This window comes from Heteronotia binoei, chromosome 4 (genome assembly GCF_032191835.1).
Source record: "Heteronotia binoei isolate CCM8104 ecotype False Entrance Well chromosome 4, APGP_CSIRO_Hbin_v1, whole genome shotgun sequence".
Taxonomy (NCBI): Eukaryota; Metazoa; Chordata; class Lepidosauria; order Squamata; family Gekkonidae; genus Heteronotia; species Heteronotia binoei.
The window spans coordinates 183,823,031-183,836,434 of NC_083226.1; the positions used below are offsets into that span (position 1 = coordinate 183,823,031).

The window sequence follows — 13,404 nt, forward strand, 5'->3', positions numbered from 1 at the left end:
GTTTTAATTGTACCTTTTTTTCCACTTCTGTATTTTTTTAAAAATTTTGTTTATTTCTTACAAAAACTTAGAGTCGTGGGTGGGCCCCCTGCGTCTCCTGGCAACCAATATTTTTAGACCCAGTCTGCCACTGGTTACATGCCAGTATGTTGTCCAGTAGACGACTCTCCAGTTGCGAAAGAGGACAGCTTGGAGCACTCAGGAAACCTGAACTGACCCTCATTTCTCTCTCCCAACAGCACCACCTAAGGAGCCCGTTCTGATGTGCCGGTCCAATAACTATCCCAACGGCTTCTACTGCAGTTGGCACCTGCCCAACCCGACCTACATCCCAGATACTTTTAACATCACTGTAAAGTAAGTGGGGGTGGAGGAGGAAGGGGGGAAATTTCAGGTGGAGTCGGGGGACGCTTAAGCTCTGTCGCAGGAGAAGGCTTGGCCACAGAAGTCCAGGCTAAATGACCCTTCCATGGAGATACCTTTGCTGGTGGGTGCCGCCAATGTTCCCTCTAAGCTGCAGAGTCTTGTGAGCAAAAATTCTACCTTGTGAACTATTGGCATTAAAGTTGTGAGCGACTGCATAAATTAGTGTGCTCTGGGGCCATCCTTCTGTCAAGAGTACCTCTTGCCATTTAGCCAGGATGCTACTTTCATTTCTAGTTCCTATTTCTATGCAACAAATGAAGCATTCTTTCTGCCTGATCTCAGGGATGGCCAAGGCCATCTTTGCCAGATTATGTGTGCACTTGCCAGGAGCCTGGGAAAAAACAATTGGGGAGGGACTGCTTGCTTCGCGCCTTGTGTTGGAATGTATAATGGTTTAAGCATAAGGTATAACTAGAGCAGGGGTGTCAAACTCATTTGTTATGAGGGCCGAATCTGACATAAAAGTGACCTCGTCAGGCCGGGCCATGCGTATCATAAAATGTAATGCCAGGTAGCAGACATATAAACTTTATAAAGGACACAGACAAACACAAAGATTTTTTTTAAAACGTAAAACATGATAAAACATTAGCACTCATTGGTTTTAAAGGTGCTTTCTTTGTATCTCTTCCATGGGATCCATGGAACTGGGCAAAGGGAGCTCTGCTCTTTCCTTCCTTCCCCCAGGGACCAGAAAGGGAGGTGGGGAACCTCAGCCAATAGAAGGAAGAGAGGCTTGACTCAGTAGCGCTGCTGTGCGATTGAGAGAGCCTGGCAAAGCAAGCTCTCCCCCCCCCCTTTCTCCCCAAGGGAGGAGCCTCACCCAATGGAGAAAATAGAGACTTTACTCTGTAGCTCCTGTGCGATTGAGAAAGCTTGACAAACAAGCTGAGATGCAGAAGGAAATGAGAGAGAGGGAGAAGGAAGCAGACGACAGCCAGTTGCTCAGGGGCCTGATAGGCGTCCTCCATGGGCCTGATTCGGCCCCTGAGCAGCATGTTTGACACCCCTGAAGTAGTTTGTATTTGCCCACCAAAGCCAGTTTTCACAAGAACCGTCTTGCTCCAAACCTGTCAGTAAGTCAATAAAAGACTATTCTCCGAAAGGCGTGGTGTTGATCACTGAAGTGTGGGGGACTTGACACCTTCCTGAGCTAAGACAAAAACATGTGAGCTGGAGGCTGAAAATCTGTGAGCTAGCTCACATTAACTCAGCTTAGAGGGAACACTGGGTGCCACCCACATGACTAGATCAACCCCGGGCTCAAACAGCTTTCACTGGCACAATAGAAACCCTGTTCACATAATTTGTTAAGGTATTTATTTTTCCCTGAGATGAATGGCCTGGCCTATCCTTGATTAGATCTCAAAAGCTCAGGGTAGCAGAACCAAAGATAAACATTTATCTGGCAGACAAGTAAAGATGCCCTCACCTGGATAGTCATAGAGTCACAGAATCATAGAATCCTAGGGTTGGAAGGGACCTCCAGGGTAATCTAATCCAAACCCCCTCCACAACGCAGAAAATTCACAGATAAAAGGTAAAGGTAGTCCCCTGTGCAAGCACCTGTCATTTCCGACTCTGCTGTCAGATGGCCATCCAGCCTCTGTTGAAAAACCTTCAAGGAAGGAGAGCCCACCACCTCCCGAGGAGGAAGCCTGTTCCACTGATGAACCACTCTAAATTCACAAACACCTCCCCCTAAATTCACAGGATCTTCATTGCTGTCAGATGGACATCCAGCCTCTGTTGAAAAACCTCTAAGGAAGGAGAGCCCACCACCTCCCGAGAAGGAAGCCTGTTCCACTGAGGAACCACTCTAAATTCACAAACACCTCCCCCTAAATTCACAGGATCTTCATTGTTGTCAGATGGACATCCAGCCTCTGTTGAAAAACCTTCAAGGAAGGAGAGCCCACCACCTCCCGAGAAGGAAGCCTGTTCCACTGAGGAACCACTCTAAATTCACAAACACCTCCCCCTAAATTCACAGGATCTTCATTGCTGTCAGATGGGCATCCAGCCTCTGTTGAAAAACCTCCAAGGAAGGAGAGCCCACCACCTCCCCAGGAGGAAGCCTGTTCCACTGAGGAATCTCTCTAACAGTCAGGAAGTTTATAGAATCATAGAGTTGGAAGGGACCTCCAAGGTCATCTAGTCCAACCCCCTACACAATGCAGGAACATCACAAACCCCTCCCCCCAAATTCACAGGATCTTCATAGCTGTCAGATAGCCAGTCAGCCTCTATTGAAAAACCACCAAGGAAGGAGAGCCCACCACCTCCCAAGGAGGAAGCCTGTTCCACTGAGGAAGTACTCTAAACTCACAAGCACCTCTCCCTAAATTCACAGGATCTTCATTGCTGTCAGATGGACATCCAGCCTCTGTTGAAAAACCTTCAAGGAAGGAGAGCCCACCACCTCCGCCCCAGAATGCCCGCCTGTTCTTGGCCCTTAAGTCTGCCCCTCAATGCTCATATGTTAGCAGCGCATAAGAAATCAGAGGAATTGCTCCTACTTCTCAAGGCAGGAGCTGTTCAAAATAGCTGTACGCCGGACAAACTGAAATTGTATTTCTTTCGAGCATCGTTTTCCACAGTACTCATTCTTTCCATCAAGAAACCCCTTTCTTCTTGTACACTAATGCAAACCGTCTCATCTGCAGAGGTGGAAAAAAGCAATTCAAAGGGAGGGGGCAAAAGGACATCACAAAGCTGGGGAAAGTGCAGAGGAGAAAACCCGGGATGGTTAGGGGGTTGAAGCGCCTTCCCTGTGAGGAAAGGCTGAAGCGTCTGAGACTTTGGAGTTCAGAAAACAGACAACTAAGGGGGGACATGGTAGAGGGTTATCAAATGATGTAAGGCTAGAATTGACAAAGAGAAATTCTTCTCCCCCTCCCAACATACCAGAACTCAAGGGCATCCTGTGAAGCTGGCCAGCATTAGGTTTAGGATGGGCAAAAGGAAATACTACTTAGATACTACAGTGATTAAAATGTGGAATTCCTTACCAGAGGATGTCAAGGTCTAGCCTGATCCTGCATTGAGCAGGGGGTTGGACTAGATGGCCTGTATGGCCCCTTCCAACTCTATGATTCTCGTGATAGCCACAGGAATAAGCAGCCCTAAAAGGGAATGAGAGTCGTGGAGAAGAAGTCTATCCGGCTACTAGCCATGGTGGCTGAGGGGAACCTCCACTTTCAGAGGCAGTCGACGCCTGAATCCCAAAGCCAGGAGGAAACATCAGGGGAAGGCCTTGGCCTCTCCGCCCTGTTGTTGGCTGCCCAGGTTGGCCACTGTGTGAGACAGGAGGCTAGACTAGATGGACTCTCAGTGGTCTGATCCAGCAGAGCTCTTCTGATGTTCTTCTCAGGGGAAGGCCTCAGCCTCTCTGCCCTGTTGTTGGCCCTCCAGAGGAACTGGCTGGCCACTGTGTGAGGCAGGAGGCTGGACTAGGTGGACACTGCCTGGTCTGACCCAGCAGGGCTCTTCTGATGTTCTTCTCAGGGGAAGGCCTCGGCCTCTCTGCCCTGTTGTTCGCTGCCCAGGTTGGCCACTGTGTGAGATAGGAGGCTAGACTAGATGGACTCTCAGTGGTCTGATCCAGCAGGGCTCTTCTGATGTTCTTCTCAGGGGAAGGCCTCGGCCTCTCTGCCCTGTTGTTGGCCCTGCAGAGGAACTGGTTGATCACTGTGTGAGACACGAGGCTGGACTAGATGGACCCTCACTGGTCTGACCCAGCAGGGCTCTTCTGATGTTCTTCTCAGGGGAAGGCCTCAGCCTCTCTGCCCTGTTGTTGGCCCTCCAGAGGAACTGGTTGGCCCCTGTGTGAGACAGGAGGCTGGACTAGGTGGACACTGCCTGGTCTGACCCAGCAGGGCTCTTCTGATGTTCTTCTCAGGGGAAGGCCTCGGCCTCTCTGCCCTGTTGCTGGCCCTCCAGAGGAACTGGCTGGCCTCTTCATGAGACAAGAGGCTGGACTAGGTGGACACTGCCTGGTCTGATCCAGCAGGGCTCTTCTGATGTTCTTCTCAGGGGAAGGCCTCGGCCTCTCTGCCCTGTTGTTGGCCCTCCAGAGGAACTGGCTGGCCTCTGTGTGAGACAGGAGGCTGGACTAGATGGACCCTCCCTGGTCTGATCCAGCAGGGCTCTTCTGATGTTCTTCTCAGGGGAAGGCCTTGGCCTCTCTGCCCTGTTGCTGGCCCTCCAGAGGAACTGGCTGGCCTCTGCGTGAGACAAGAGGCTGGACTAGGTGGACACTGCCTGGTCTGACCCAGCAGGGCTCTTCTGATGTTCTTCTCAGGTGAAGGCCTTGGCCTCTCTGCCCTGTTGCTGGCCCTCCAGAGGAACTGGCTGGCCTCTGCGTGAGACAGGAGGCTGGCTAGATGGACCCTCCCTGGTCTGACCCAGGAGGGCTTTTCTGAAGTACTTATCCTGGCAATACCTCAGCCTCTGTCCCCTGCTGTTGGCTGTTCAGAAGAACTGATTGATCACTTTGTGAAACGGAATGCTGGACTAGATGGACTATTGGTCTGGTCAAGCAGGGCTCTTCCGATGTTGATTGATCTTTCTCTGGGGTGATGCAGGAATTACCTCTTTTAATAACTATCCTTTCTTAAAATCCCAGGTACTCTCTGAATTAGTCCTGAGCTGGTTGGGCCGGGCTAGTCTGATCCCATCAGACCTCAGAAGCTGAGCAGGGTTAGCTGCCGTTTAGAGGAGGGCACGGAGCTGTTCCATTGGGCAGCCGAGGATACGACCCGAAGCAATGGGCTCCAATTACAAGCAGAAAAGTACCAGCTGGATATTAGGATTTTTTCTTAACAGTCGGAGTAGTTCAGAGGTGAAACCAGCTGCCTAGGAAGGTGATGAGCTCCCCTTCATTGGCAGTCTTCAAAATGCGGCTGGATGATTATTTGTTGGAGATGGTTTAGGCCAGGGGTGGGGAACCTCCATCCTGAGGGCCATATTCAGCCCTCAAGGACACTTGGTGTGGCCCTCGGGGTTTGCTGGGCCGAACTGAGACTCTTCAGAGTGGATGGTGGTATATAAATCCAATATCTTCATCTACCTCACAGGGTGTCTGTCATGGGGGAGGAAGAGAAAGGAGATTGTGATCCGCTCTGAGACTCTTCGGAGTGGAGGGCGGGATATAAATCCAATATCTTCATTTACCTCACAGGGTGTCTGTTGTGGGGGAGGAAGGGAAAGGAGATTGTGAGCCGCTCTGAGACTCTTCGGAGTGGAGGGCGGGATATAAATCCAATATCTTCATCTACCTCACAAGGTGTCTGTTGTGGGGGAGGAAGGGAAAGGAGATAGTGAGCCGTTCTTCGGAGTGGAGGGCGGGATATAAATCCAATATCTTCATCTACCTCACAGGGTGTCTGTTGTGGGGAAGGAAGGTAAAGGAGATTGTGAGCCGCTCTGAGACTCTTCAGAGTGGAGGGCGGGATATAAATCGAATATCTTCTTCATCGCCCTCCTCTGGACCCGTTCCAGCTTATCTACATCCTTCTTAAAATGGCGGGATCTTTTTTTCATCATTAATTATCCATGATAGCTATACTGAAAGGCACCTGTTAGTATTATGTAGCCTGCTATGAAGCATGCTAGATCAAGAACTGTCAGCACCCTCATACGCACGCCCTCTTTTTCTGGCCTTCTGTTTCAACAATCAGACTTCTGAAGGGTTTGGAGAGGGGAGAAGGATTGTGACAGCCGGCTAATCTCCCTTTCCGGGATGAGTAAATGAAGCAACTCCCTTCGATGTGCAGGACCTCGGATGGATGTTCTCGTGGGAGCTGACAGGGTCAACTCTTACGAATCTGTTCGAGGCTGGCGAGGAATCGCTTCATCCATCTGAACTTTTCCGCCAAAGACATTCTCACCTGCAGCTCTGTGGGATTTGGGGGCTCGCGATGCAAGAACTTCATTGTTCTTTGTTGTTTCAAACAACAGGCTGGGTTCACCTGGAAAATGTCTGAAGCGTAGCTTGATCCTGGAGTTTGCTGTGGCGGCTCCCTTCAGTCACAGCCCACCTCTCTCCCCGAGACTGAAGTCAGGTGACAAAACATGAAAAGCAATGACGCAGCGGGGCTCCGATGTCGGCACTGAAAAACAATGCAAACAAGCCATAAAGGATATTGCAGTAGAAGGGGGGGGGGGGGGAGGTACATCCAACAGACATGGCAATAGGTTACAACGAGTGAGACCGTTTTTATACCCCGCCTTTCTCTCTGAATCAGGGTCTCAGAGCGGCTTACAATCTCCTATAACTTCTCCCTCCGCAACAGACACCCTGTGAGGTGGGTGGGGCTGAGAGGGCTCTCACAGCAGCTGCCCTTTCAAGGACAACCTCTGCCAGAGCTATGGCTGACCCAAGGCCATTCCAGCAGGTGCAAGTGGAGGAGTGGGGAATCAAACCTGGTTCTCCCAGATAAGAGTCCGTGCACTTAACCACTAGGGCTGACCCAAGACCATTCCAGCAGCCGCAAGCGGAGGAGTGGGGAATCAAACCCAGTTCTCCCAGATAAGAGTCTGTGCACTTAACCACTATGTCTGACCCAAGGCCATTCCAGCAGCTGCAAGTGGAGGAGTGGGTAATCAACCCCGGTTCTCCCAGATAAAAGTCTGCACGCTTAACCACTACACCAAACTGGCTGTCTGCAGGGGGTATCTTTTTTCCCCCTCTCACACTATTTTCTCTTTCCCTTCCCTCCATAGCCTCTTTTCTTTTCCTGCCTTCCTCTCTCCTTCCCACCAGAAGAAGAAGACTGCATATTAATACCCCGCCCTTCTCTCTGAATCAGAGACTCCGAGAGGCTTACAATCTCCTATATCTTCTCCCTCCACAACAGACACCCTGTGAGGTGGATGGGGCTGAGAGAGCTCTGACAGAAGCTGCCCTTTCAAGGACAACAACTACAAGAGCTATAGCTGACCCAAGGCCATCCCAGCAGGTGCAAGGGGAGGAGTGGGGAATCAAACCCGGTTCTCCCAGATAAGAGTCCGCACTCTTCACCACTACACCAAACTGGCTCTCTACCTACCTTCAGCCAACCTACCTTCACCTGCCCCGCCTCCAGTTCCCCCCTCCCCCCAGCAGCCTCTCCCCAAGAAAACCGTGGCTCAGTTGTGCTCTTCAGCAAGCAGGCCAGGCCCAGTGACCTAGGGAGGGACCTGCAAACAGGATCACCAGCTCTGGGTTTGGAAATACCTGGAGATTGTGATGGGGTGGAGCATTACATAAAGCTGTAATGTTCACCTTCCAAAACAGCCATTTTCTCAGGGGAACGGATCTCTGCCTCCTGAAGACCAGATGCAATTCTAGGAGACCTCCAGCCTCCACTTGGAGAGCGGCATCTCTACTGGCAAAGTTCTGCATTTCCCCTGGCATTCCCTCCCCCACGCTGGGTTTTGTTTTTTTTTTGCTTGTACTCCTCCTGACCCCCCCCCCCAGTACCTTCCCTTTCCCCTCCTTCCTTTTCTCCTTCCCCACCACCAACCCACCTCCCTTTTATGCACTCTCCCCATCTTGAGCTATATTTATTTCATTTACAAGCATTAAGAAGCAGCCGGTTCCCCAAACCGTAAAAGCAGATACAAACCGACAGCGTAAAACATTTTGCAGCCTAAATGCTCCTCGTGACACCCATCAGATTGGGAAGGGGGGCGCAATTTCAATGATTAACCTTTACTTAGAATCCTAGAGTTGGAAAGGACCTCCAGGGTCATCTAGTCCAACCCCCCGCACAATGCAGGAGACTCAGAAAGACCTCCACTAAATTCACAGGATCGTCATTGCTGTCAGAGGGCCATCTAGCCTCTGTAGAAAAACCTCCAAGGAAGGAGAGCCCACCACCTCCCGAGGAGGAAGCCTGTTATAATCATAGAAGAGTTGGAAGGGACCTCCAGGGTCATCTAGTCCAACCCCCTGCACAATGAAGGAAACTCACAAACACCTCCCCCTAAATTCACAGGATCCTCATTGCTGTCAGATGCCATCTAGCCTCTGTTGAAAAACCTCCAAGGAAGGAGAGCCCACCACCTCCCAAGGAGGAAGCCTGTTAGAATCACAGAAGAGTTGGAAGGGACCTCCAGGGTCATCTAGTCAAACCCCCTGCACAAGGCAGGAAACTCAGAAACACCTCCCCCTAAATTCACAGGATCTGCATTGCTGTCAGATGGCCATCTAGCCTCTGTTGAAAAACCTCCAAGGAAGGAGAGCCCATCACCTCCCCAGGAGGAAGCCTGTTAGAATCATAGAAGAGTTGGAAGGGACCTCCAGGGTCATCTAGTCCAACCCCCTGCACAATGCAGGAAACTCACAAACACCTCCCCCTAAACTCACAGGATCTACATTGCTGTCAGATGGCCATCTAGCCTCTGTTGAAAAACCTCCAAGGAAGGAGAGCCCATCACCTCCCCAGGAGGAAGCCTGTTAGAATCATAGAAGAGTTGGAAGGGACCTCCAGGGTCATCTAGTCCAACCCCCTGCACAATGCAGGAAACTCACAAACACCTCCCCCTAAACTCACAGGATCTACATTGCTGTCAGATGGCCTTCTAGCCTCTGTTGAAAAACCTCCAAGGAAGGAGAGCCCACCAGCTCCCGAGGAGGAAGCCTGTTAGAATCATAGAAGAGTTGGAAGGGACCTCCAGGGTCATCTAGTCCAACCCCCTCCACAATGCAGGAAACTCACAAATGCCTCCCCCTAAATTCACAGGATCTTCATTGCTGTCAGAGGGCCATCTAGCCTCCTTTGAAAAACCTAGAACCCTAGCGTTGGAAGGGATCTCCAGGGTCATCTAGCCCAACCCCCTGCACAATGCAGGAAACTCACAAACACCTCCCCCTAAATTCACAGGATCTTCATTGCTGTCAGAGGGCCATCTAGCCTCTGCAGAAAAACCTCCAAGGAAGGAGAGCCCACCACCTCCCGAGGAGGAAGCCTGTTATAATCATAGAAGAGTTGGAAGGGACCTCCAGGGTCATCTAGTCCAACCCCCTGCACAATGAAGGAAACTCACAAACACCTCCCCCTAAATTCACAGGATCCTCATTGCTGTCAGATGCCATCTAGCCTCTGTTGAAAAACCTCCAAGGAAGGAGAGCCCACCACCTCCCAAGGAGGAAGCCTGTTAGAATCACAGAAGAGTTGGAAGGGACCTCCAGGGTCATCTAGTCCAACCCCCTGCACAAGGCAGGAAACTCAGAAACACCTCCCCCTAAATTCACAGGATCTGCATTGCTGTCAGATGGCCATCTAGCCTCTGTTGAAAAACCTCCAAGGAAGGAGAGCCCATCACCTCCCCAGGAGGAAGCCTGTTAGAATCATAGAAGAGTTGGAAGGGACCTCCAGGGTCATCTAGTCCAACCCCCTGCACAATGCAGGAAACTCACAAACACCTCCCCCTAAACTCACAGGATCTACATTGCTGTCAGATGGCCTTCTAGCCTCTGTTGAAAAACCTCCAAGGAAGGAGAGCCCACCAGCTCCCGAGGAGGAAGCCTGTTAGAATCATAGAAGAGTTGGAAGGGACCTCCAGGGTCATCTAGTCCAACCCCCTGCACAATGAAGGAAACTCACAAACACCTCCCCCTAAATTCACAGGATCCTCATTGCTGTCAGATGCCATCTAGCCTCTGTTGAAAAACCTCCAAGGAAGGAGAGCCCACCACCTCCAAAGGAGGAAGCCTGTTAGAATCACAGAAGAGTTGGAAGGGACCTCCAGGGTCATCTAGTCAAACCCCCTGCACAAGGCAGGAAACTCAGAAACACCTCCCCCTAAATTCACAGGATCTGCATTGCTGTCAAATGGCCATCTAGCCTCTGTTGAAAAACCTCCAAGGAAGGAGAGCCCATCACCTCCCCAGGAGGAAGCCTGTTAGAATCATAGAAGAGTTGGAAGGGACCTCCAGGGTCATCTAGTCCAACCCCCTGCACAATGCAGGAAACTCACAAACACCTCCCCCTAAACTCACAGGATCTACATTGCTGTCAGATGGCCTTCTAGCCTCTGTTGAAAAACCTCCAAGGAAGGAGAGCCCACCAGCTCCCGAGGAGGAAGCCTGTTAGAATCATAGAAGAGTTGGAAGGGACCTCCAGGGTCATCTAGTCCAACCCCCTCCACAATGCAGGAAACTCACAAATGCCTCCCCCTAAATTCACAGGATCTTCATTGCTGTCAGAGGGCCATCTAGCCTCCTTTGAAAAACCTAGAACCCTAGCGTTGGAAGGGATCTCCAGGGTCATCTAGCCCAACCCCCTGCACAATGCAGGAAACTCACAAACACCTCCCCCTAAATTCACAGGATCTTCATTGCTGTCAGAGGGCCATCTAGCCTCTGTAGAAAAACCTCCAAGGAAGGAGAGCCCACCACCTCCCGAGGAGGAAGCCTGTTATAATCATAGAAGAGTTGGAAGGGACCTCCAGGGTCATCTAGTCCAACCCCCTGCACAATGAAGGAAACTCACAAACACCTCCCCCTAAATTCACAGGATCCTCATTGCTGTCAGATGCCATCTAGCCTCTGTTGAAAAACCTCCAAGGAAGGAGAGCCCACCACCTCCCAAGGAGGAAGCCTGTTAGAATCACAGAAGAGTTGGAAGGGACCTCCAGGGTCATCTAGTCCAACCCCCTGCACAAGGCAGGAAACTCAGAAACACTTCCCCCTAAACTCACAGGATCTACATTGCTGTCAGATGGCCTTCTAGCCTCTGTTGAAAAACCTCCAAGGAAGGAGAGCCCACCAGCTCCCGAGGAGGAAGCCTGTTAGAATCATAGAAGAGTTGGAAGGGACCTCCAGGGTCATCTAGTCCAACCCCCTCCACAATGCAGGAAACTCACAAATGCCTCCCCCTAAATTCACAGGATCTTCATTGCTATCAGAGGGCCATCTAGCCTCCTTTGAAAAACCTAGAACCCTAGCGTTGGAAGGGATCTCCAGGGTCATCTAGCCCAACCCCCTGCACAATGCAGGAAACTCACAAACACCTCCCCCTAAATTCACAGGATCCTCATTGCTGCCAGATAGCCACCTAGCCTCTGTTTAAAAACCTCCAAGGAAGGAGAGCTCACCAGCTCCCGAGGAGGAAGCCTGTTAGAATCATAGAAGAGTTGGAAGGGACCTCTAGGTCATCTAGTCCAACCCCCTGCACAATGCAGGAAACTCACAAACGCCTCCCCCTAAATTCACAGGATCTTCATTGCTGTCAGCTGGCTATCTAGGCTCTGTTGAAAAACCTCCAAGGAAGGAGAGCCCACCACCTCCTGAGGAGGAAGCCTGTTCCTCTGAGGAATCGCTCTAACAGTCAGGAAATTCATAGAATCCTAGAGTGGGAAGGGACCTCCAGGGTCATCTAGTCCAACCCCCTGCACAATGCAGGAAACTCACAGATACCTTTTCCCACACACACAGTGGCACCTGGTTCTCGTGGCCCTTTCTTAACACACCCGGGGAAATGCTGATTGCCACTTTGCAGACACTCAGCAGTTTTTGTGCAGGCCTATTTGGCAAGCCCTGAGCCTGTCGGGGGAGGGCGGGATATAAATCTGATAGATAGATAAATAAATAAAAAGTGATCCTGGAGGTTTTTGCCATCTTTTGGGCATGGAGCAGAGGTCACTGGGGATGTATGTGTGGGGGGAAAGTCTTTGTAAAGTTCCTGCATTGTGCAGGGGGTTGGACTAGATGACCCTGGAGGTCCCTTCCACCTCTATGATTCCATGCTTGATAACAAGAGAATGGAGAGAGGAAGGAAGGAAGGAAGGAAGGAAGGAAAGAAAGAAAGAAAGAAAGAAAGAAAGAAAGAAAGAAAGAAAGAAAGAAAGAAAGAAAGAAAGAAAGAAAGAAAGAAAGAAAGAAAAGATTGATTTACTTAAAAGAAACATTTTGGCCTCGTGCCTAAAAGGAGAGCCAGGTGGGTGCCAGTTGTCCCTGAAGGAAGAGAGCATTTCACAGCCAAGGTGCCACCACCAAAAAAGCCCCATGTCTGTTGGCCATCCACCTTCCTCATGCGGGAAGGGTCTGTGGGGAAGGATTCTTCACTGGTGAGGTGAGCAGAATAGGAGGAGGTGGTCTTCTGCTCTCCTGGCCCTGAGACACTTAGGATCAGACCAGTGTTCTCTCTAAGCTGAGTTAGTGTGAGCTAGCTCACAGATTTTTAGCCTTTTTGTCTTAGCTCAGGAAGGATGACCCCAGAGCACACTGATTCACGCAGGAGCTCACAACTTTCATGCCAGGAGCTCACAAAGTAGAATTTTTGCTCACAAGACTCTGCAGCTTAGAGGGAACGTTGGATCAGATCCAGCCCTTTGACAGTCCGCGCACATCTGTCTGGCACGGGGTTGAGAAGATCCCTGTATCCCTTCTCTGGATCGATGAGGCCGGTGCAGGTGGATGCTCCCCACCCCACCCCCCGCAGCCTTTGAGCTGCGTTTTAATTAAAAGATGATTTGGTCAACAGGGGATGTCTATTTATCTTGCTCAAGAGCCCGCCAATTAATCCAGCGTGTGTGCTAATGAACGTCGCTTCCTGCAAGCTCGCCTGCGTCGGTTGAAATCGGGCTTGCGTGCTTGTCGGATATCACGGGATCTCAGTGTCTGTCAGAAATAGTGGACTTTGCCTTCATTTCCTGTTCCACGACAGAGCAGAGGCCTTGCTTATAGAAATAAGGGCGCAAAGGATTTGTAGCATGTCCGGGATGGAAAGAATTGTAGTCTCGCTTTCTTCCAACAGTATCTGGGCTTCTGAACTTTGCATCTGGGCGGGGCGGGGTGGGGGGGGAGAACGGTAGTGACAGTACACTTCCAAAAGCCAAACGGTAGCCTCCCCGTAGTCTTAGGCAGGGCTTTTCTTGAACCAGGAACTCCTTTGCATATTCGGCCACACACCCCTGAAGTAGCCAATCCTCTAAGACAGAGGACCAAACCCCTATCCACAGACCGTTGGCCTTGTTAGCAACCGGGCC

At 50.8% G+C, this 13,404-nt stretch overlaps 1 protein-coding gene across 1 annotated transcript in view; it reads left to right on the forward strand.

Annotated features, from left to right (window-relative positions):
• The window catches only part of CNTFR (ciliary neurotrophic factor receptor), a 761,181-nt gene that overhangs the window by 683,307 nt on the left and 64,470 nt on the right, over positions 1-13,404 (forward strand). The window contains exon 5 of the mRNA XM_060236258.1: positions 240-357. Within this exon, the coding sequence (XP_060092241.1) occupies positions 240-357 (118 nt within the window). The remainder of the gene's footprint in view (positions 1-239; positions 358-13,404) is intronic.